The sequence below is a fragment of the Mesocricetus auratus genome, unplaced genomic scaffold (assembly GCF_017639785.1).
Source record: "Mesocricetus auratus isolate SY011 unplaced genomic scaffold, BCM_Maur_2.0 Super-Scaffold_100004, whole genome shotgun sequence".
Taxonomy (NCBI): Eukaryota; Metazoa; Chordata; class Mammalia; order Rodentia; family Cricetidae; genus Mesocricetus; species Mesocricetus auratus.
This window is the reverse complement of record NW_024429189.1, coordinates 52,366,016-52,391,735: the sequence shown is the minus strand read 5'-3', so window position 1 is coordinate 52,391,735 and position 25,720 is coordinate 52,366,016. Positions and strand designations below refer to the sequence as shown.

Genomic DNA, 25,720 nt, shown 5'->3' with positions numbered 1-25,720 from the left:
TGTTAAAAAAAGAGTCATCCACCAGGGATTTGTCTGCTAGGTCTTTCAAATATGTCGGTGAGAATAGATATGGGAAAGACAAAAATGCCTTCCAGGAAACCACAATTCTTCAGCATTCTCTCTCATGAATGAACAGTGGAAATCAGATTAGATTCATTAACTAGGGCACAATGTACCCTTGGGGACTGATTAAGTGTGAGTTATTTGAGATAGATACAGAGTACTCTAGCTTTCCTTGAAATTTAATGATGTGACATTCTTAAGTAGTCCCAGTTTTATATAACTGATGGACAAAGACCAGATGAGAGGATGCATTTCCCAGACCAATGGGTGAACTGTCCATTGATATACATACAGTTGATATTCTGAGGATTGCATCTAACACTGAAAATGTCCCCCCAAAAATATCCCTCACAAATTTTCACTTCAAGTTTCTTAAAAGAGAGGCCTGGGAGCAAGGAGGACAGCCCGTGGCACCAGGCGACCGGCACCATTATGGGGAGCAAGGATATGGTGGGGAAATGGCAGAGAGAAGCAGAACAGTTCACGTGTTATGAAGAAAGCAGATCTGAGGAGGCCAGGGCAGTGGGGAGCAGGTTGACATGGGTGGCCTGTGTGCCTCCCAAGGGCATGGTGATGTCCGGACCAGGATTGCTGCCAAAGACCATGTCTTGGTCCTCAGCCCTAACATGACTGTGTTGATGTCCATGGCTCCTGTTACCACTGAGGGTCCTGTGCACTCCTGGATTCTGGGTTACCACGGGGGCAATGACAATGTAAGAGGCCTATGCTGCCATCCAGGACCATAGTCACTTCTGGGCCCAGACTGCTGCCAAGAGCCATGTCTGGGACTGTGGGCCATGGTCCTCATGCTGTTGGACTATGTGTTGATCTCTGCGGCTCCTGTTACCACCAAGGGCTGCGCAGCCCCTAGTCTGGGCTGAAACCTAAAGCCATGTTGATGGTTGAGACTCAAGCTTCTACCAGGGCCACACAGATCTAGGTGGCCTATGAGACACCCAGGGCCATGGTGAGATCCATACCTGAACTGCAGCTGGGGCTGGGGCTGTGTCTGTGGCCCTGCCACAGCCAGGATCTGTGTTGATATCCAAGGCTCCTCTTGCTATTGAGGGCTGTGTGGATGCCTGGAATCTGGGCTTCCACAAAGGGCCATGTTGGTATTAGAGGAGAACTGGCCCAGCAGGAGAAACTGCCCAGCTCCTTGCTGCCTGCTGTATTGCATCAGCTAGCTGGGCAGTGCTGGAGAGCTCAGCCTGGTGGTAAAGATGAGGAAAGCTGTCAGCTGACCAACCTAGCTACCACCCAGTACCAGAATCAGGGCTATGAGTTAGCTCACCCCGACACCCACCTCATCTGTGCTCTGCTGGAGCATGTGAAGGGACCAGACTTGCACATTCAAAGCGGCAGAACCTCCATGACACAGGACAACAGGATATCCAAGAGGAGTCCCAGTGAGGACCCAGTATCGATAGTGTAGTAGAAGCCAGAGACCTCAGACCAGACCGAATACTCATCGCAACGAACACTTGCAAGTAAAGATGTATGAACATCAATCAGTCATTAACCAAGAAAATGCCCTACAGGTATAGCCATGTAGGGGTGTTTTATCAATTGAAGCTCCCTCTTTCCAAATGATGTTAGCTTGTTTTATGTTGACATAAGCTAGCCATCACTCAATTTCATTTGAATGTAATGTTTGCTGTCTATCAGGACAGTCACTGGAAACTGAGTTTCACAGAACAGTAATATAATTTAATTGAGTGGTAAGAGAATGGAAAGTAGAGACTGCACACTCCTAGTTCGTGGTATTCGTGTGTCTGTACTTATAAGGATCAAAAAACATGTTCTGGAATGCCTATGAATATCTTATCGTTTTGCTAAATTTTGTGCATTATTTGGAAGCTGTTGCTTCAGATTTCAGCTGTGGGGTTTTGTTTTAGGAACAATACAGGCTGTATTTACTGATTTTAGCCATGAAATTCATTTTCAATGTTTAATTGCTAAGTTTTTGCAAGCATTTTAAGAGAGAAACCTAGTCATAACCTTCCTTTTTAGCATTAAGTTGTGAAGCTATTAAAAACTGGGAGTTTACAAAAGAAGCATTTAGACAAACTCAAGGCACTGTGCTAAATGAGTTCTGAAAAGACTGTGGTCTTTGATTCTGAGATCAACATTTTTTTACACTTCAGTTTTTTAAACAGCGATAGAAACAAACCCTAATTAAGACAAATTGTGAACAAGACATGAGGGTGATGGTGTTTAGTCTCATCACAGAGTATGTAAGGTGGTATGGTGCCTGACATATCCATCTCATCACAGAACTAGCAAATATGTACTTTTTCAACTAATAACTGTTAGTGTTCAGCTATATAGCCACAGAAATGAACTTTTACTAAGATTTCAAGTGAGCTGTGAATCAAGAAAGTTTAGGAGCCTCTGTTCATGCCACCTTCATGTTCCACATTCATTAAGCACCTACAGTATCAAGACATATTCTATTCACTGAAAAAGACAAATAGTTATGTTTAAATATGTACACTTAATATTTAGAGAGAACAATAATGTGGAGGAAAGTATAGATAAAATGGTTCAGAGTTCAGCTACCTGCACAATTCCAGTTAACAATGTTGAAGCAAATCACTGACTCCGGTCTGACAAATGGGGAACCTGCGTAAGACCAAACTAGATTCCCTTAATATTGGTGAGGATGGTGTGACTGGGGCAATATATGAGGCCACTGGCAGTGGGTCCGAGACCTAACACTGATGCACAAACTGGCTTAGTGGAGCCCATTCTATAGAGAGAGATGCCTTGCTCAGCCTAGACAAGGGAATGGTCTTGGTCAAGGAGTCTTGGTCCTGTCTCAATGAGATGATGGGATTGACTTAGTAGACTTCCTAGGGAAGCCTTACCCTCTCCAAGGAGCAGATGGGAGGTGGGGGGGGGATATAGAGGGAGCAGGAGGAGAGGAGGGAGGGGGAACTGGGATTAAAAGATAAAAAAAATAAATTAAAAAAACAAAGAAATCCGTCATGTACAAACATTTTTCCATGATTTTTTATTGATTCTTTGGGGATTTCATATCATGTACGCCAATCCCACTCATTTCCCAGCCCTTCCATGTCTTTCCTCTACTCTTGTAAACCTACCCCCTGCCTCGACAAAAGGAAAATTTTAGCAATTAAAATTAAAAAAAGAAAAGCAAAACAAAAACATCTTGTCAACCTCTCTGGGCAGCAACCTGCTCTCTGTTTTCCTCAGTGTTCCTCCCTCACGCCTGTCACGGCTGTCTCCTCTTCAGCTCCAGTGTGTGTGCGCTCCACTCCTTCGTTCGCGCCTCTCCACCGCGTATGTGTTCATCACAGGGGCTTTGGGAGCTGTCGTGTGTCACGCAGTTATGCCCTGTCCCAAACAGCTTTGCTGGAAAATGTCCATGAGTCTCGGTCAGGTTCAAGGCCTCTGGCTTCTGCTACATCCATACTGGACCCTCACTGAGACTCCTCTCAGACATCCTGCGGTCGCCCTGGGTCATGGAGATGCTGTGGCTAGGTTCTGCCAGTTCTCCCATGCCCATGCCACCGCCAGCTTCTCCCCTGTTCACGCCACCAGGGCTGGCTCTCCCACACCCACGCTATCACTGGTGCCACATTCAGGGGTGGAGCCAGTTCTCCCAAGGGAGGTGGTTTGAGAGGGGCGTGGCCTACTTTCTTGCGCTCATTGCTTTGCTGCCCACTACTGGTGAGAGGCAGGGCCAGCTCGGCACTGCCCTTGGACATCAACACGGCTTCGGGCGGCAGGACAGACCGCAGGCATCGCATGGCTTTTGGTGGCATCAGCGCCACGGACATCAACACAGACCCCGGTTACGGTAGGGCCACAGACCCAGACAGGGCCCTCAGCTGCAGCATGGGCCTGGATGTCACCATCGCCCTTGGACACCAACATGGCCTCTGACTGCTGCCCAGACCATGGAAATCCTCATGGCCCTTGGTGGTAACAAGGGCCATGAACATAAACGTGGAACCAGACATGGGCCAGGGTATCATGTGACCTCAGGTGGCTGTGCGGGCCACTCACATCAACCTCCCATCTTCCGCCACATACTTGCTTATCGTAGTGGCGCCTGCCAGGCCTGCGGCCACACGCTGCAAACCATGGCTCTGGCCATCCTTCCACCCGGATCCATGTACAAACTCTTAACACACATCTGAGGAACATACCTTTTACTTTAAAAAGGCCCTGTCCTAAGGGGGCGCTCTTGAACCCCAGACTGATGGCTGAGAGGCCAACAGGGGACTGATCCAAACTCTACAAATGCAGTGTCAGTGAGGACAGAAATCTCTGGGGCGTTGGGTAGTAGATCAGTGTTCACCATGGCTAAGAATGAACTTTGGGAGCCCATTCTACATGGAGGGATGCTCTCTCAGCCTGGACACGTGAGGAAGGGCCTAGGTCCTGCCCTTTATGAATGACAGACTCCGGAGATTCCCCAAGGAGGGCCTCACCCTCCCTGGGGAATGATGTGGAGATTGGCCCAGGGGATGGGGGGGGGGAACTGGTGGAGGGACAAAGGAGGAGGGATGGGAGAGGGAGTTGGGATTGATATGTGAAGCATGCATGTTTCTAATTTAAATAAAAACATATATTGAAAAAAAAGAGACCCTGTCCTGCAAATGCATGTGCCTATTTCTTCTCTGAATACACAATTGATGGCTTGAATATACAAAATGTTAAACGAGGATCCTGCAAGGTCATATCAGTTTATGAGGCCAGAGAAATGAAACAGTCAGTAAAGCACTTGCTGTGCACCACAAGACGCTGTTTGGCCCCAGCACTGGTGTGAGAGCTGTGTGTAGTGTCGAATGACTGCAATTCCAGTGCTGGGGAGAGAGCAGATGGACAGGAGGACGCTCGAGGGCCTGGTGACCAGTCAGTCTAGCCTAGTTAGTGAGCTCCAAGTTCAGTGTGAGACTCCGTGTCAAACAAACACTGAGGACACTGGGATATATGCGTGTGTGTGTGTGTGTGCGTGAGTGTATGTGCAGGCATGCGGGCGTGCATACGTGTGTGCGTGTGTGTGTGCATGCGTGCGTGCGTGCATACGTGTGTGTGTGTGTGTGTGTGTGTGTGTTTGCACAAGCATGGAGCAGCCTGGAAGGAAACCCACGACCTGTTCCCGCTGACCATCTCAACAAACTCAGATCAGGATCTGACTCACTATACCGAGTGTTTAAGGTAGGAGGAATAAAAGGAGTCAACTAATAACCAATGTGGTTGTGCTGTTTCTGAGATCGTATCATAAGCCTCAGTCCATGGTATCCAATATTCTTCAAAATTAGCATTAATTATTAAAGAAAACTCCACAAGTTATTGAAATGCCCTATTACAGTACGGTTAGTCATGTCCAATTTGTCACATTTGCAAACAAAATTTTAATTAAAATCTAAGTGCCTTGCCTGAGCCTTCGATTACTTCCTGGGGAGGAGAAGTAATAGGTCAAAGGTATGGATGCTTCAAAGCTGCTTAATGTGAATTCCTACCATACTTTCCAGAATGAGAAACCAATTCATTTTTCAGCAGGAGAACATTCCCATTTCATTCCGCTATAGTCAATGTATCGATATAATTGCGGGCATCTCCCCGGGGAGCCAGCATGAGAGACAATGCCCAACACAGCTTTAAAATCGGTGTGCTTCCTGGTAACTTACCCTTCCCTCCCTACGCTGTTGTTTGCTTTTGTTTTTTCACAATGCCCCTCTTGAGGGTTGAGAGAACCCGTACCAGGAAAACTAAAGGCACAAACCACAGAGAACAAGAGCTTCCCTAGTGTCCTTTGGAGTCTCTGCAGCTCCACTGGTGGGTTCACACCCTTTACTCACGGAAAAATAAAGTGGAGATGGCTTAATGAGACCCAGATCCCTTTTAAAGAAGACTCCGAGCCAAGCATGTTTAAATTAGCAAAGAGAAAATGGAACTTACTTAGAAATGGCCAGGAGCACCCTTCATTCAGCACGTCTTTTAGAAATGCTTTGAAACCTCCTGGCAGCATTCCATTTACCCAGAGGAGACCACCCAACTGGAAGAGTGGTTAGGCTTAAATGGAATGAGTCCCAGCATTTTCTCCAAGGCTCCTTGAATACCTTAGAAAAAATGCAGGATTTCCCTGCAATTTGACATCTGAAAGGAGTGCCGGATTGAAAAAAAAAAAAAAAACACATTCAAGTACCAGGAGAATGTGGTCTGCCTAAAACTTTAGCCAATATGAACTCGCAGCAAGAATGGAAGACAGGGTGTGGAATTTATAGATGGTGCCAGTCCTGGAAATTGCAAGCAATGTAACTTCATTAATTCATTCTTTCTAGTGAAAAGTAAATCAAAGGATTGTAAAAGATAAAATGGACATAACACAATATAAATGCAATATATACATTGCATGAAAGGAAAAGTCCACATGCAGCATTCCGTTGTTGGATGTCAGTTAAACTCACCCCAGGAAACCTTACTGGATGCTAACCAAAAATTATGACGATGTCAAATCCAGTATGACAAACATGTCATACTATTCTGTTTATTCAATGTACTGTATGTCAGTAACTATGCTAAATTTTATGAGTGCTGATATTATATCTGATTTTCCTCAACTCCAAACTCAAGGCAGTTAAGGCTCTAGTGGGAGGAGCATATAAAAATGGTACGGATAAAGGGTTATTGGTACACAGAAAAGAAAATATGAATTCTAGTCCAGGATATCAAATGTTTTCATATAAGAATCAGTTGATACTAAAACTACAAGAGTACATAAACTCTAAGTTTGAGGTAAAGACACCAAGGTTTTCCTTCAAAGGGAAGAAATGCAGTGTTAAAGGGAATGATGGAATGACGGTTAGTCACAGTAACTGAGAAAAGTAAACCAGGAAGCAAAGGGACAGTTGAATATTGCCCACGGAATGAAGGTCCAGTCACTAATAGCAAGACATTTGGGGTATTAAAAAGACCTCTCTGGGAGCAATTTGTCAAACAAGCTGCATAACGAGAAACTGGAGACAGCTACTGAAACACTAGGATCAAGGAGATAAAAATCAAAACTAGAACAAAAGTCATTGCAAGGATTCAAAGCAAAAGCAAGCTGGCAGTCATGAGTGCCGTGGTGGGTTTTTGTGTGCTGAGATTTTTGTGCTTTGAAGGTAATACTTACTAAACAAATATTTATTAAGCAATAAGTGTCAGTTGGGGTGATGGGCTGTCACGGATGACCAGCCAAGCAGAACAAAATAGCATTGATCCACATTCTAGGAGCAGAAAGTCTGGGCAAGGCTTCAGACAGATCAATAGGCCGTTTCAACTGAGTGCAGGGAGCCTGAGTGAGGCGAACTGCATGGAAATGCATAGCCGGGACACAAAGCCAGATCAAGGCCCACAATTCCTGACAGAAGAAGGAGGCTGTGTCAGCAAGTCTCTCCTCACTTCAGCAAGCAGAGGTTATCTAGATGGGAGGGAATGCAGGCAGCCGGCAAAGACACCAATCCTAACAAAAGTCAGGCTTCAGCCAGGAGCACTGAAGGGAGTGAATGGAAAGGGAACAATATACCCCACTAAAGCTTTTGTATAAAGACAATTCACATAATAGCCATGGAGATACTTACTACAGCAAACGTTGATACATTATCCACATTCGTGAATGACCAAAACACTGGATTTGCTTTCACTACTTATGTTAAGAAAATAAAATTAGTTGTTCCTTTAAACATTCTCTGAATTGATCTAGGATGAAATGGACAGAAAAATCTAATTTAAAGTAAAGTTTCATTTAGTCAATAAACATTGGCTAAGCAAAAGGCACCGACATTGGAAGTGCTCTAGGCAACTCAGGTTATTAGACCATTTGAAATCTCACAAACATTTTAGATATTATTTCCAATTTTAACATGACAAAAAACTGTCAGTACTGTAAATCAGTATCTCATCACTACAGAGTAGTGCAGATAGTATTCCCCAGTCATAAAGTATTTATTTAAAGCTGTGTGGTGGTGGCACACACCTTTAATTCCAGCCCTCAGGAGGCAGATGCAGGCAGATTGCTGTGAGTTTGAGGCCAGCTTGTTCTACATAGTGATAATTCCAGGACAACTAGAACTATGTAAAGAGACCCTGTTTTGAAAAACTAATAACTTAATAAAAATCGTATTTTTATTCAAACAGAAACAACTGAAGTATCAAATGATATGATAATAGCTAATAGTGACATTACAGATTACTATATGAACTTAAATGGAATTACCACCAACTCAAGCCATGCCAAAAGCCAAATAGAGGCAAATCCACCCAGAACCAGACATACTGAATTTTACTACTCCCAAATATAAATAATAGTTTCTTGGCAGAAAATACACAATAGTCAAATTTATGGATCTGTCAATTCTGGAAACAAATTGTGCTACATAAAAGAAATCTTCACAGTACTAAGACAGAATGTTCTGTAACCATGGTAATAGGTAGGCACAAGAAGAAGCGTTAAACATTAATCTGTATGCCAGTTCTGAGTTTAGAACCACAACACTGGTCTGAAACTTGGTTAACAGCTCACTAAGTGCACTGCCAAGGGACCTGAGCATCAGGTCAGGAATGGCCCCACCCTGACAGCAGGCCTCTGACTACCCAGCCAAACTGAGAGAGAGGCCTCTGCTGCTCACATCACACGTCCACCCCTCCAATAGACATCCAATCTCAGAATCCTCCTTCTCAAGGGGAGGGGGATAACACGGGATGACAGTGCTGTAAAGTCTGTTTCTCAACTGGCAAGAAAGACTGTGTGGGGTCAGCATTGCACTCCACATCAATAAATAAGCAAATTTAGGAGTCTTGCTTGTTTTTTGTTTTTGGTATTAAATGGTGATCTCTTCATGTAACAGACATCGTCTTCTTTCTGGTCTTAGAAGATACTGCACACTGCATCCTTCCATTAATAAATGCATTTACTAACCTTCTCTTGAGCTGTGTATTGGGTCCCTTGCACTAATGTGATATATGGCATGAAATCGTTGGCCTCAGATCATATTCATGTTGAAGGCTTCTAAAGCAATAATTACTTCATAAATAATTTAAGAGAATAGAATATATTTAAATAAAAATGCTGACATACCAGGAAGAAATAATTAAATTCTGAAGAATTAAAAGGATGGATACTTTTTTAACTTTCCAGTGTTTCTTGAGACTCACTGAGAATCAGAAATACAATATATAGAGGTTTTAAAGATGTTTAAGAGCTTAATCATTTCCCCTTATTTCTACCTCCTACCTTTTACACAAAATAAGTTCTGGATTGGCTAAATCTTATTTACTATGAACTTATATGAACAGAATATTTTGTAAGATTAAATGCAGGGTTAAGTTTTTCTGGAGGGTGTTATTATATGACATTATGTAAGGAATTGCTAAGCAAGAATATAGTAATTAATAAATCAAGTAAAATGCAAAAGAATGTTACAAAAATATTCTAAAACCCAGTATTAAAGTCCTGATCAGACTCTGAAAACCAGTGTGCAAAAACAAAATGTGACACTACAAAAGATTACTGTTCCAAAGAACAACAAAGTCAGGAATAAAATGGAAAAGTCCCCAAAAGGAACAAACAAACACACAAGGGATGTAGAAGGACAACGTACTAAAAAAGGCCAAATGAAAGAAAACAAGCAGTCCGGATAACCAGAAAATGCAGGGTGTGTGACTACTTTTCTATTACTGTTATGTAGGATGACAAAGGCCATTTTCATGATCTACAACTTCTTTTGAGAATTAGTAAAAAACACAAAAATTATACAGACTAAATGAGTCAGTAATTCCATTTCTTTGTATGAACTCCTAAGATAATAATATAGTCTTAGCTGGGCAGTGCTGACACACAACTTTAATCCCAGCACTCAGGAGGCAGAGGCAGGAAGACCAATCGAGTTCGAGGCCAGCCTGGTCAATACAATGAATCCAAGACAGGCTCCAAAGCTACAAAGAAACCCTGCCTCGAAAAAATAAACAAACAAAAAAGATACAGTCTTGTTCACATCTAAAGGGCACCCTGTGTGACCATAAACCAGAAAAAAATCCTCACTGTCCATCAGAATGACTTATTTATACAAATGAATATTATACAGTTATTCAACTGAATTAATAAGGTATAAATGTATCAACAAGGGAAATGCACCAAATGTGATGCTGAGAGAAAAAAATCTAACTTCAGAAGGATATGTATGCCTAACATGTAAATCTTTTCCAGTTTTCAAACACAATATGATTGACACAAGTTTTATAATGCAATTAATTCTAGGTGTCCATCATATACAGATTGCATGTCTGAACTCTTTATAGATAAGGTAAGTTTTAAATGCAAGCAGAGGTAGGAGAAATCATTCCCATGGTGAATAAGGCATAAAACACAAAACATGGCTGAGTCATTCATTTTCACTTGTAACCAAAATGGACTGGAAATACAGATACCCCTATTTGGTTTTATTCTACCAACTTTCTAAGCTCACACTGGATTTATCCTTCTAATTTGCAAAAGCTGTATCACAAACAGTAATGCTTTTAAAACTCCTGAAGAATCCTATTTGTCCTTAGTAACCCATAGCTTTCTTTTGCTTCCTACTTACAGACATGGTATGAAGGGTAAGTCACTTTTAATATGCCGTTTTTCATTTCAAGGAAAGTACATTAGAATGTTGCTTGCTTGTGAATTTTGTTTAAAAATGACATTTTAAAAATTTTTAGATGTACCTGCCATAACAATTTTAGGATTCAGTCAGCCTTAAAATTCACAGGACACGGTCTTCTCTGTCTAATCAATACAGGAATCAATTGACTGCCTCCATTAGGATGCTAATGCCTTTCTCAGTTGTGGGGCAACTACATTACTGGAGAGAAACATAATTTACTACTCCTCTGAGGTTAAGTGTTCGAAGGGGGAAGGATTTCATCCAGCTTCCAGCAGAACTGCTTTCTGAAGACAGTGTTGTGAGACTCACATTTTAGTAGACAAGTGAACCTACCCAACAATGCCAAATCCAGAGAGACAAAGGAGCATTGCCCAGGACTGTAGCTTTCTTATTTAAAACACAATCTTTTTCAATAAGTTTTCCAAAGGACCAGGGCAGCTTTAATTGGCTTATCTGTATGCTGAGAATATTGTTAGCTCCAGCTAAGATTTCCTGGATAGGAAAAAAAAGCCTTTCTTGTGAGCCAATTTATCCTCTCAGTAAAACAAAAGGGATCAATGGAATACTGAAAAACTGAAGCTCACAGACGAATATCTCACTAGTATTTTCCTTTTCAATACATTTCCCTTGTTTGCGTTAGCTCATGTTTCAAAGAGGATACTGTTTCTAGCTTGTTTTAAAAAGAAAAACAGGAATGGTTTTATCTCTTAAGATGCCTTAGCACTTCTTAGTGGAAGCATATAAACACTTTTCGAATAGAAAAATAAAACCACAAGAAACAAATGAGTGTTATACATACCATCTCTACCACAATTCTGCCTACTAACTATCATAATCCTTTATCTCCAACTCAACAAACTTTATTTGTAGTTTACCTGAAGACATTCTATACATAAGAACAGATAAGAATTTGAATTCCCCACACCTGTGTCTAAACACCAAAATGCATGTTTGACCAGCAAATCCAACAGCCCTGAATGATTTCTCAGACAGTTCCATCAAACAGAGAAGCTTTCGAGGGTGTGCAAAGTCCAAGGTCGGCTCTGGCCTTAGTGGAGCCCAACCTCCTCACACCCGGAGGAGCCCAGAGACCTCTCATCTCACTCTTCCCGTGCTCAAACTCCTTAAAAACTCAGATCTACCCATCCCATCCCTACCCAACCTTACAGCCCTACAGTGTTACATAGCCAGTTACTCAGTTCCATAAAGTGCTCATAAACAGCATAACTTTGACATGCTTCTGTGATACATACACAAATGTAAGCCTTGCATTTGGTGACAAGTTAGTTCACTGATTTGCAGTGGATGCTTACAGATGTGCCTTAGGTGTCAGAGGTCCCTGAGCAGTATTTTGAGAAGAGGGGAAAACGCAAAGATTGCTGTTTACAAGAAAGAATCATAAGAACATCTAAATTAAACCTGTAGAGTGAGAAAAACTTGAAGGTGAGAAAAAGGAGGGAAGTGGGAGTGAGGAGGCATGAGGTCATAGCTTGGACCAAAAGGTGGCAAACCAAGTGCTAATAAGAATTAAAAGGAAATAGAAGTGAAAAGAAACAAAAATATAGAACAGCGGGAAAAGCTTCCTCAAGAAGGGCTCTAGGCTTGAGAATGGTACTTTGAGATATTGATATCAAAGGGAGTGGCAATTCTCAATCTCAAAGTGTATCACGGGATCAGTGAACTTGTCATTTCCCAGTTTATCATAATGCCATCAGCATTCGCCCTAAACTCATAAATCTGAAATAAACCCTGTTAATTAAAAAGCATTTTGGAGTCATTGGTGTGCTTCTCACATAGCAGAAGACCGTGGAAATACAGTCCAGAGCCTCACACTAACAAGGAGACACACAATTACCAATAAATCCCACTCAGCATATTTCTCACCTCTTAATGTTAGAAACTGTGTGATACAAAATGGGTGAATAAATATATGTATGATCTAAAGGAATCTAGAGGAAGAATAAAGAAACACTGGGAATAGAGACTAATCGAAACAACATATTTCAGATACAGACTCATCCTATGAAGGGTCTAAGTGGTTTGTTGAGAGATAGTGGTGAGTCAGCAAATGTGATGAATTAGATGAACTTCTATTGAAGTCAGAGATGAGAAGGAAGCAGGATGGTGCCAAGAGCAAGAGAAAGTCAACAGATTGTCAGTCTGCCTGGCATGAAGACAGTGTGGGGAATAACACAGAGCTAGATAAGACTTTTCCTCCAACAGCTATACAAATCCTGTCAGGATTTACTGATGCAAACATGAGAATTATTCTCATGCAGAATCCAAGAAGGTGTTTAAACTAAGCAAACCACAAGGACGGAAGTCATTAACTGATACGAGATACCCACTTCTGTGTCTGACAGTCCTCTCTTCTGCTCACAGAATACCTGACTCTTTCAGGGTAAAGACCAAGGATCGGAACGCCATCTCCATCACAAACATGGAAGGATGGGGACAGCATAGACAGAGGGTGGGAAAGAAAAGAATTGTATAAATATGTATACATCCACCATGAGAGCTACACCTAAGGTAGGGGAGATGGTCAGAAACTGGTGAAACAGGACCCAAGGAAGAAAACAAATAGGAAGCATGGCAGAGAGTAATACAGCCAGAATGCTACCTTAAATAGCACTGTCCTACTATATTGGGTGGGAAGGATATATTATATCCTTCAAGAAAAGAAAGCTAGGAAGATTCACAGCACAAGACTGTTTGAATTAGAAGGAATATATTATTACTAGAGTCCAAACAGATGGAACAGGATTTGGCCAGGGGACATAGCTGAGCAAATAAAATAGCAGGAACAGACATGAAACCCACTGTGACTTTATATTTAAGAATCATGGTAGAACCCAAACTCCATGATGATTTCTGGGTGTCTGAGTAGGAAATAGCAAACTCAGGGGGTTAGGATGGTATCTTTTCATCGCATAGAGTTATAACTGATTAACTGCTATAAACAATAGTTCTCCCTGTCACTGGGATGATGTGGTATAACCTTCCCCTCAGTCTCTGAAAGCCCAAAAGGACAACATGCTATACATGTGCCCTGAGTTTCCTGGGCCCCAGCCTAAGGGAGAACAGCCACAATCTGCCCATATGTTTCCCCAGGAAGCCACCTGCTTCATGTCTCAGCTCTCCCAGCCTGGAAGATTTACAGAATTTAATGGACTTTTTTAATGTAGAAACTGCTTTATCGGGGGCCTGAAGTGCTAAAAGAAAAACTGTATAACCTTTCTCTTCCTTTCTGAACTGTAAACCTCATAATAACAGAGCTCATCCGCCATGTTTTATCACCCAGATGTCAGGTATTTTTAAATGGATAACTGAATAAAATGTGTACTATATCTAGAAAAAATATGTATCAATGTATACAGCTTACAGTTAGTTTGGTACCTTTTCTTCAACACTGGAAATTTCCAGCTATGTGGCTTCTTGCTGTGCACACATTTCTAGACTAACGTGATACCAAACTTCATGAATAGAATTCTGGATGTATTATAGGTCTCAAGAGCTTCAACCGAAAGAGGCAATCACTGTGCAGAGAACTATAGTTTGTAGAAGTCTATTCAGATACCATAACAACAACAAGTAATCAAATCTGAGGTTGATGACAAAGAAGGCAAGTTACATGTTTCCATGAGCATCAACAGGCCAGCACATGGCACAGAGGAGCAAGAGAGGAAGGCTAATAGACATGAAGATGCACTGTTAGGTGATGTGGAGCACTGATATGCTAAGTAAGAATGGAACAGTGTCTGGTCAAGGCCACAACATCCCCACGCTTCTAACAGTAAAGGAAAGTATTCTACCATATGCTAATATGCTGGCTAGTTTTATGTCAACCCGACACAGCTAGAGTCATTTTGGAAAAACGGACCCACAATTTTCTCATTTGCGGTTCACCCTGCTTCTAGCCTATCCTCTATCCTCCCCGGTCTGCAGGAACACAAATAGTCAGGCTGTGCTGGAAGTTCCTATCACCGTGAACTGGGGACCAGAACCCGTCCTTCTTTTCATATACTGTTTCTGCAATGACAAGTAAGTAATACAGGTAGCATGCACCATGCATGGCAAATAGTAGCAACTCAGTAAGTTTGTTTTCATGAGGGCTGGGGATGTAGCTCAGTGTAGAGTACATACCCAGCATGAATTAAGGGTCTAGGTTTGATCTCTAATACAGGTTTTGATCTATGGTTTGGAGGTAAGTTGGCTGGTTGGTTGGCTGGCTGACTGGCTGGCTGGCTGGCTGGGTGGCTGGCTGGCTGGCTGGCTGGCTGGCATTTTTGTTTGCTTTTGAGACAAGACCTCACAGGTTGTGGTGGCGCATGCCGGTAGGATTTGCAGAAGGAGGCAGAGGCAGGAGGATCACGAGACAAGACCTCATGTAGCTCAGACTGTTCTCAAGCTTTTCTTCCTCCCGCCTATATGACCCAAAGGCTGTAATTACAGACATATGCCTCCAGGCCAGCTTCAGTACTATTTTTTTGTTTTGTTTTGCGTTTTAGGAACCATGAGGGAGACGTTGATTCTGCACCGTGTGGAGGGAAACTCAAATTCCACTCTTAGACGTGATGAAGCAGAAATGCCCGTCCTATCTCCACACGAAGAGCTCGGGGAATCTCAGCACATAGCTGACCCTGCGGTAGATGAGGGCACCTCAAGAGAGAAAAATTGAGAGCCAAAAACATAGTAAATAAAATAGAGAAAAATGTGGATTTTTGCTGTTGTTGAATATAAATACATTTAACAAGCATATGATATAATACCCAACAACCTTTCATGGCAATATTAATATGGAAATGCAGTTTTTCAATTTAATCATTAGGTAGCACGTTGTTCCGGAGTTACAGATTTCCTACTGCATTTCTGCTAAGGAGTGCTGATATGGGGAAAAGAGGAGAAACTGAGTCAAGAAGTTTCCCTCTGCTTTGTCAAACCTGCATCTGAGCCGGGCTGCCACATGCACAGTCCCTGCAGGAGTCCTTACATCCAGAAATCACAGGAAATGAAGTGGCCACAAGCTCCTGGATTTGTCGGGGATATCTCCATCCTTGTGACCTTGATGTCTGTCCCCCACATTTTCTCTGTAGCCTCAGTTTGAGGGGGTCTCAACACTATTGCTTTGCATCTCCCTGTCTGGATTTTCAAACGCAAGGATAATTTCTATAAGGCAGAGGCAGCCTGCAGAGCCCCTTTAATTCTTCGCAGCATTAGCTTTTCCAAGTCCATTACTTATTCCTGAGAGCAGAAGAGGCGTAATGAAAAAAAGTAAGAAAAATATGTTCCACTGAATTTAAAGACAGCATTAATTACGACTGAGCTATTCGGGCTCTTAAAGGTGGTATTAATTCCAAAGCCTGGTGTAGTGCTGGCGATGAAAACTGCTAGTTAAATCACAGATTGAAATCTATGCGGGCTGAAGTTACTACTTTGCCCTGCAATTGTTTAAAGACCAAAGTTTAAAGCATATTAAGTTTCATAAAAGCCTTCCCTGGGGATTTCTAACTCCCAGGGTCGGGCCTTATTTGCTAGAACTGTCTGAAGCTTTGACTCAGGCCTGGTAGGACCCAAGAGGCAGACAGTCCTCATCACACACTGGATGAAGGGCATTCCCTCAGTCTCAGTGACTCTGTCCTCCCATGAAAAAGGCAAGTGATAGAGTTTATAGCTGCCTGCCAAAGCAGCAGGTTTGGGGCTGTAAGATACTTTGTCAGATTACTGCATAACAGAACCTAGATGTAGAACAATTCAAAGTCATGTGACTTATCAGAATGGTATTGTATATTGGTAGCCATTGTGCAAACAGAATTGAAAAGCTGACTCTGAAAGAACTGACCACAAGGCTATGTCCTAAGAAATTGCTGTTTTTAAGCCTTTGGGAAGACTTGCTTATATTTCTGTCAAGCATCATAATTTTACCCACCACATTTACAAAAATAACAGAAAAATTCACATGCTAAGAAAACACACACACACACACACAAATTGAGTCCAAACGAGTCCTTTGTTCTTTTCTCAACTAGTCCATTTAGAAATGTTTAGCTAACTAGGGCAGTTTTCTTAACCTTTGGGGACTAGGACTTTTCTTAAAAATCTCATAGACATTGAGCACTAGCAGACAATGATGTGTCCCTCTTTGGATTCTCAGGAGCTCTCCATGTCTTTCCACTGGCTCCCTAGGACCCCCGCATGATACTGTAGGAGGGGCAAGGACTCCTTCACATTTCCAAGGATTCCTCATGGAGGGTGCAACCTACTCGCAAAGGCCACTGAAGCTGCAAAAAGGTCACAATGCATTGTATGACCTCTCTATAATCACTCAGATACCCACTTCCCACTTCAGCTTACTTCCTACATTCCACAGGTTTCTTGAGTCATAAGACCTCTTCCCTATTTGAAATGCTATAGTACAGAAACACTTTTAAAACCCACATTGTTTTGATTCATAAACTTGAACCGGTGTTAACGAATGTTTTAAATTACAATCAAAACTCATACTCTCATATTAACTAAGAACGAAATTAGATTATCATTAACTAGTGGCTTTATTGGATTTGATAAATACAAGGTGATACAATTTCTGTGAAGGGCCTGTTTTAGCTCATATTACTCACTTTTCAAACATCTCCAGAAAAATCTCTTAGGACCATTTTTATCCTAATCCCCAAGGCCCTGATTCCCAAAACAGTTGTGCAGCAGGTACCACCTGCAACGGGAACAGTTTTTTAATTATGTATTTTAAAATTTAGATATTGTATCACTGTAAATGAAATTTGAAAAAGATTAACTGTTTCATGCATTACTATAGTTTTCTCATATATAATTATAATAAAAGTTGAACTGCAAATTAAATACAAAGAAACAGTGAGCCAGACATACTACCTTTTACCTATAATCCCAGATACTCAGGAGGCTAAAGAAGGAAAGTTATAAATTCAAGGCCAGCCACTATAACTTAGTAGTAGCATCCTGTCTCTGAGTAAACTAAATAAGGGTTGGTATAGTTTATGTACTTGCCTAGAATGCTTAAGTCTTTGGACCACAAAATAAAGGAAAGAGGGAATATAAAGGAAGGGGAGGAGACGGGAAACAAGGAGAAGGAAAATGTTATATAAATCATAGCTTTTCTACTAAGCTTCTTGAATCTAACAGCACAAATGTAAAGCATAATTTGAGGCCATGTGCATGATCATACATGCCTTTAATCCCAACAAGCATGAGGCTAAAAAAAAGTAGATCTCTGTGAATTTGAGACCACCCTTATCTACATAATGAATTTGAGGCCATACAAAGCCACATAATGAGACCCTGTCTCAAAACAAAACAAAAACAAGCAAAAAACCCACAGAGGGCCAAAGGAAGTGGTGCCCCATGCTTTTAACCCTAACATTCAGGAGACAGAGGCCAGCCTGGTCTACAGAGCAAGTTCCAGGACAGCCAGGGCTGTGCAGAGAAACCATGTCTCAAAAAACGAACTAACTAATCAATTAATTAATTTAAAAAATTTAGGGGGGCAAAGTTTTCTTTAAATACTTATAACTCTGGAAACCCACACTCATCTAAATAAAAATGAGTAAACATAGTTTTGACTTCAGGGACACATATTTAATTATTCATAATTTCTATTTCATAACATGTGTTTTATCATTAACCCAGAAACAGTTTACTTTGCTCTAGCTGAATGTGATTGCCATTTTGGCTGCTGTTTCTTCCCTTGCATGGTGTCTCTCTATCTAGCTTTTATGGCAAATGGATACTCATTTGGTAACCGTGCCCACCCTTCCTTGGTCAACCAGACATTTGCAGACCAATCCTTTTCATGCAATTGTGGAGACATGAAGCACGTGTTTACGTTTTTAAAGGAACATAGCCCCTTTAACCATACTGATCCACATTGAGATAACTTAGTTTGGACTGTTTCCCAAGACACAAGGGCAGGGAGAAGTGGCACGCATCACCACAGCCAGGTACCTGCATCCCCTGGCGGACTTCCGAGTGCAATCTACACGGTAAGGAAAATAAACCATCTGTTTAACCCTCTGATGTGTTAGTGTTGCATCCCTACTACAACACCAACGGACAAACAATGGCAGCAGCAGATCTGTTGGCATAGCACCACAGAAAAGTTGGAGCACGGAAGTCTGCAATATACCTCGAATAGGAACCTCGGATGTAAGCCAAGTCTTCTCACCCTGAGCCCTGAGCTGAAGTTAGACATGTATACAGGCTTCCAACTGGCCAAGGGATTACCTATGGGGTCCACACATAGGAATGATAACTGGCTTGACCCAGTAAGTGCTCTAAATTTCAGCAGAAGAAATAAATTTAAAACACGTCCATTATGTCAATGGTAGTGGTGCATGCACTAGTAATCCCAGCACTAAAGAGACTGAAGCAGGAAAGTCATAAATCCAAAGCCAGTCTGAGGTACATAAGCAAATACAATCTTTTTTTTTAAAAAAAAAGGAAAATTGAGCAAAAATAATAAAACATAAACAACATTTTTTACTGAAGTCTAAAAGACTATACTAAAGCATAGACATTGCTACTGACAAAAAATTTATTTAAATTTTAAGTGATGCCCTCAAGGACTATAAAACTTAGAAATTTACTTGGAGGGACCATGTTAAAAAGAAACTGAAGTCTCATTTGTAAATGAAATTAATTTCAAGTTTGTGGAAGATGTAAGACCTTGACATAGAGAGCTGGCTTCATGAACTCGATATTCTGAGAGGCATTATGCATTACTGAGGCTAGCTTTGGTTCATTAGGTACTGAGGAGAGTGTGACACGTTGGAAATGATGGAAAGTGACTGCCACTTCCTCAGCATCCAATGATCTCCATAAAACAGTGTTTTATGTCCACATGAATGTGCTTATATTCTCAGGCATCATCAAGCAGGATTTAAAATACAGCTTAATAATAATAATATGGGCAGTCATGAAAACCATTTAATATGTACAGAAATCTAATGTTTCAGACATATCGATTATGTCTTCCCAAAAGGTCAATTCAAAAGGCATACCCAAACAGACTCTTTTGTTTTGTTTTGTGTTTTTGAGACAGGGTTGTTCTATGTAGCCCTGGCTGACCTGGAACACCTCTATAGACCAGGCTAGCCAAACTCAAAGATCCACCTGCTTTTGCATCCAAAGTGCTGGGATTAAAGGCATGGGTCACAATCATCTGGCCCCAAACAGAAGCTGTTTGTCTAGCTTATGTTTCAATTAAACACTTAAACGCTGAGCTTTCCTAGTTTTAGAATCTTCTAGGTAAGATTCTAAGAACACATGTTTTATCAATGAAAAACACTGCACTCGTTTTCTAGCTAAAGGCAATTTGTACAAAAGAAAATTAAACATTACACTAGGCCAAGCAAATGAATGACAATAATACTGTGGTTGACCCAGTCAGACAGAACTTTGAAAGAGAATCAAGTTCAATATTTATATTCTTGAAGGAAGAGTTTTGTTTCAGAAAAATATTTGGTACAGTTTCTACTAAGTCACATTAAGAACGTCGTGAAAACCACCAAAACCAACTGGACTCAAATGCAACACAATGACATGTGTATTTTCAACCTGTAATCAGCATGCACTAAATGTTCCCTTTGGGTATTAAAATCCTGGAAAGAAATCATAATCACCCATCTGGGACTATGGCCTGTAAAGCATAAGGACTTCCAAACGGAATAATTTCTAACCTTACTTTTCCTACTGATTTTTCAAATTCCTTAGTCACAAAAAGTAAACAAACACGTTTCACAGATGGGAGATTCAAATGGGGAAGAAAATAATGACTACCTGACAAAAGAAAGGCACAGAACAGGGCACAAAGTTGCAAATATATAGACTAAGTAAGCATATCAAATGTAGGAAATGAGGAGGAGAGTTACAGTGTTGAATTGTATGTTGGAAATTTGCTAAGGAAGATGGACATGCTACTGTGCTTTACTACTGTAACTGTTTCATGGTGTGTATCAGAATGCCATCCTGAGTACTGGTGATAGGCACCATGCATTTTTCACACAAAAATCATTTCAAGTCATGAGAAAGCATAAGTAATTCTGTAATTTGATTAATCATTGGATTAAATGATAAAGTCCCAGCTACTCAGAATATTGGGTAATATTCAATTATTAAGTATACCCCCCTAACCTAGCAATTCTATCCCTAGGCATTTATTCGGATACATAAAAAGGATGTTCTCACACAGACTTAAGGATGTAGCAGCCTCTATCACCAAAGACCATCTAAATAATCACAACAACAGAAGCAATAAACTAAACTGGTGCAATTCCCAAAATGGAAGATTACTCATCAGTAAAGAAAAGTAAACTACTAATGTGCTAGAAAATTAGTAAAGTCAATAGCACAAAAGGTCAAATGATAAGGGAATCCACATGTGAAGTTCTAAAAGATGTATAAATAGGCTAGAATGAAAACAGCACAGAACTCTGGGTTAAGGGTAGGGAAAGCCTGGGAAGGGGGTGAAGGAGAACTTTCCACCATGATATAAACATTGCACGTCCAGAGAGGTACTGGTTATATGTAAACACCTATCTATCAAAATAATGTAGTAACATGTACATTTACATATGTGTGCATACCACCACAAAAAAAGAACTGCACCCCAAAAAAAAGCCATGAATTAGAAATGGTTGGATGCGGTGCTCACTTCAGCAGCACACATACTAGAAACGGTTGGATATGTGAGTGAGTGAAACCGTAATGGCAGAACTGTGAAACTAAGTGACTGGTATCATCTATCATGCTGTTTATTTTATATTTATTTAACATTTTCCAAAATTATATATATTCACGTGATTAAAAATTTTAAGACCATAAAAATTACGCTTTTCAGGACTCTATGTGTAAAAGATGCTTGTAGAACGGCATGGAGAACCTTGCGAGTGTGCTACTCATGGGGAATTTTAATGCCACTCATTATTTTTTCAGCTCCCCTTGCATCCAGCTCCACATGTCTCCTACCTAATGGGCCATCAGAGTGAATATGATATGGCTGATTCAACTACCACCAGCTCCCAAATTAATTCTTTGCTAGCCCCTCAAATATCTATTTCTAGCAACGACCGGCACAGATGGGGAGATCAGGACTTCTGCACGTGCTAGAGAAACAAAGGGACCTGACAGATCCCAAATTTGACCTTTCTTCTCAGCACTCTCTAAAGGCAATATTCCATAACTTAGTGAGAAAATAGAAGCATGTTCTTTTAAATCCTGATTTTAAAGAGTAATGTATTTCTGGTTTCTTTTTTAGCCTTTCTTTTGTTTCTCAACAACACAGAGAAATTTTCAGGAGAATGAAAACTGCAGAGAATAACCGCTGAGGCTGATGGTCAGATTCTTTGCTCAGTCATACACCACTCAATGTGTCACAGTTTTCTAAATCATGCCTAAAAAAAATTCCATAGTTTTCCCATTCCGGGTCCAAGGCATGAGAAGTGCCACACAGAGAGCAAATCAGGCTCAGCCATGACTATTTAAAGGTGTAATACATTAATACCTGCCTAGGTCACAGGGGATTACAAGTGCACTGAGGTTAAGAATCTTCTTGACAGAACCTAGTAATTGCCTCAAGTATCAGTATCAACTGGTTCTGTATAGACAACCTAAAATGAACACTGGAATCAGCTAACATTAAAGATCCAAGATAGATACTTTATCATCTATACTCATAAGTCTTTCCATGTAACATTTTATTTTCATACAAATTCTAATGAAGAATTTCACAAGATATTAAATATTTAGCAAACACTTGGGGAACGAGTATTCCCTGATGCCAGCATCTTCATCCAACTCTTCACTCATTCATCCAACAAACAGATGAGTATCTAGACACACCAAGTGATCTCTGTGTGACAGAAGTACAGCAGTGACCACAACAAAGTCTATGCCCTCGTGGGTTACTGAAGAAGGCCTGTGAGATAGCACTGCAGGTCAAGAGATTGTTACCAAGCGTGATGACAAGCCCCAGGGCCCATGTGGTGGAAGGAAAACCGGCTCTTACCTCCCCACCTACACCTCCACACCCATAGACATGCATGCAAAACACAGATAAAGAAATGCTTTTTAAAAAACAGTAGGTGTGGGAGTGGGGACCAACCAAGGTAGAAGAGGCTGTAGATTCAGAGTTAGCATGCACACCCAGCCACTTAAGTTTCAGAACTCCATGCAGAGAAAAGAAGCGCAGAAGTCTGGCACCCGGGCCCACTGCAAATGGAAAAACATTGTGGCTACCAAGGAGAGGGTCAGGACAAAGAGGAAGAAATCAGAGGGGCCAGATCCCTCCACACAATTGTAAGATCTGAGCATAAGCCATCCTCCCACTTAATATTTTTATAGAAATGTCTATCTGCATGAGGGACAAAGGTTGAAATAAGACCCATTCACTGTGGAGAGGACATTTTAACTTTATTTGGGTATGGGCTGTGTCAATACTATCTCACGGATGTAATCTCCTGGGTTGTCCTTGTTTATGGCTATACTGGGGGTTAGAGAGTTTGAGAAAGACACAAGAGCCATGCTCCTCTTCAGAGCTCAATGTGAGCTGCTGGACAGCAGATTCTTTATCTCAATTAAGCTAAATAAAGCAGGGATGGCTAGATTTCTAAATAATCGTCCTTTTCCAAATATCCCTCATAAATACCAGAAAATGAATAGTTTAACTTTCACTCTAAATACAAAGGTTTCAAATTATTACAGTTATTCATAACCCTCATCAGACCATATTATACTCTGGTAACCAAACCCATTTCACTAATATTCCCAAAAGACCAAAATACCAGAAACCACAAAACTGACCAGCACTCTCCCAGACTCCTATTGCTCTGCTAATGTTAGAAATCTCTCTTGTAATGAAAACACTACCTCCAACTTCTCCAGATTTACCCTAACATCAGCTTCATGCACTCCACGGTGTTAGCACTTTCAAATACTAAAACCTGAGTAAGATCCAAACACACTGCCTATCTTTCTATGTTAGCCACCTCTGAGTACTATTAATCAGTTTAAAAAGGTGTGGGGAACACAGGCTTTCTCCTGCGCACTGTGGTGATTTCATCCTCTGCTCAAAGCCCTCCAAGAAATTAAATCATCGGGGCTGTGTCATGAATCACAGCTGGCGTGACTCCAAACTGCTCTCTGATGATGAGCAAGCAAGATAAACTAAGATGCTGATTCCAATCTACACAATTTCACTCTCAGCATCTTCTATAATGTTACTAGGCAGATCTTAAAACAAAAATCAGTGTTATAATAACTCTCATCTGTGGTTTGTGAAACCTCAGCCCACTAGCCAGAAAATTGGTGGCTTAAAAAAAAAATCCCCTTTCCTTCCCAAAGCCCAGGCAGAATCTACAGTGTAGAAGGTAACTGGCTTGGGGGCGGGGTAGAGGCTATTTAAATGGATAGCCTAGCTCTTTGCTTACCCAGGAGAGGGGCAATAGGGGAGACAGAAAACAGGAAGCTGAATGGTCATATATATTACACCCATATTTCATCACTCCTACCTAATGTGTCAAGAGAAGGCTCATTTAAGTTCCACTACAAGGAGATTCCCCTCAGGGGGAGGGGCAGGCGATGCTACCTAAGCGTCACTCCATGCTTACCCATCTGTCTCCCTCCCTAGTCCCTTCCTTCAACTACAAACTCCTGTTCCATTGTTTTTCTTTCATCTTATTGTGTCAAATGCATTTTTTCCTTTTTTGCAAGCCGCCTTAAACCTTTCTTGGGATAAAAAGAGGAATATAATGAAATAAATGGAGATTTCTTTCTCCAGTTCTAAATTTAAGTACAGCAGGCAGGGAGAAACAGTGCAAAAGCAGTGTGGGTGTATATCAAACTGCTCAGTATCTAGGAGAGGCTAGAGAACATAATGCTAAAGGGATATAAGAACCTGAGTGTGTGTGCGCGCGCGCGCGCGTGTGTGTGTGTGTGTGTGTGTGTGTGTGTGCACGCGTGTGTGTGTGTGTGTGTGCGTGCGTGCGTGTGTGTGTGTGTGTGTGTGTGTGTGTGTGTGTGTGGTGTAGAGGGAGGGAAAATAAAAATAAAAAGATCAGTGGAAGCAGGCACCTTGACTCCCCGCCTCCCCCTTTACGGTCCCCAACCCTTCTCAAGCCCACTGCAGTGCTCTGCGGGGAAGATTTCCCACCCGAGCAAAGGACCAAAGGCCGAACCCGCAACCTGGGAAGACGCCGCAGAGGGATAGGGACCGGCAAGAATAAGCAAGGGGGACATGGGGAAGGTGCTAAGAATCCGGCGAAGCCAGACGAGATCCCTGGCACAGCAGGGCCGGGCTGCTGAATCCTACCTGGAACCGCCGAAGTAGAGGATGCCCCAGGCACCTCTGGCCTCTCCTCTTCCGCCTCCTCCCGCTGCTTTTGCTGTTGCTGCTGCTGCTGCTGGATGAGGCTGAGGTCGGAGCGACTGAGTTCGGCTCTGGTGGCCGCGGGTACCAACCGAGCCTTCAGCAGCATCGCGGCCAGGCCGAGGAGCAAGGCGCAGGGGATGCGCCGGCAGAGCCTCGCCATGGCGGAGAGCCAGCGGGCCACGGAGGCATATTGCGGGGCTGCGGGCGGCGGCGGGCGCCAGGGCTGCGGAACCCGGCCGCGCCCGCTCGCTCGCTCCCCCTCGCGCCGTCTGTGGTGCACAGTCTCTGCGGGAGGAGGAGGAGCGGGTCGGCGGGAGGATGGCGAGCGGGCTTAGCATCCTCGCACACGTGACCGCCGGGAGGGGCGAACGAGCGGGCACTGGGCCCCCGCAAGTGCTGGGCAAGGTGATGCTAGTGCCCCGGCGCTTAGACGCTTAGCGAGGTGGACACTAACAGGAGAGGCTATCTCGCAGCTGAAGGACCTTCGGACAGTCATCTTTATCGAGGCAACAGGAAAATGTACGAAGTGAAATAAAAATTTCCCCACTTGACCCCGATGTGGAAAAGAAGGTGACACATTGGTTACCCTCAAGAAACC

At 42.1% G+C, this 25,720-nt stretch overlaps 1 protein-coding gene across 1 annotated transcript in view; it reads right to left on the bottom strand.

The window, feature by feature from the left end:
• The window catches only part of Fam171b (family with sequence similarity 171 member B), a 57,515-nt gene extending 32,119 nt beyond the window's left edge, over positions 1-25,396 (bottom strand). Inside the window, exon 1 of the mRNA XM_005065104.4 lies at positions 25,063-25,396. Within this exon, the coding sequence (XP_005065161.1) occupies positions 25,063-25,282 (220 nt within the window). The 5' untranslated portion in view covers positions 25,283-25,396. The remainder of the gene's footprint in view (positions 1-25,062) is intronic.
• Positions 25,397-25,720: the final 324 nt, after the last annotated feature.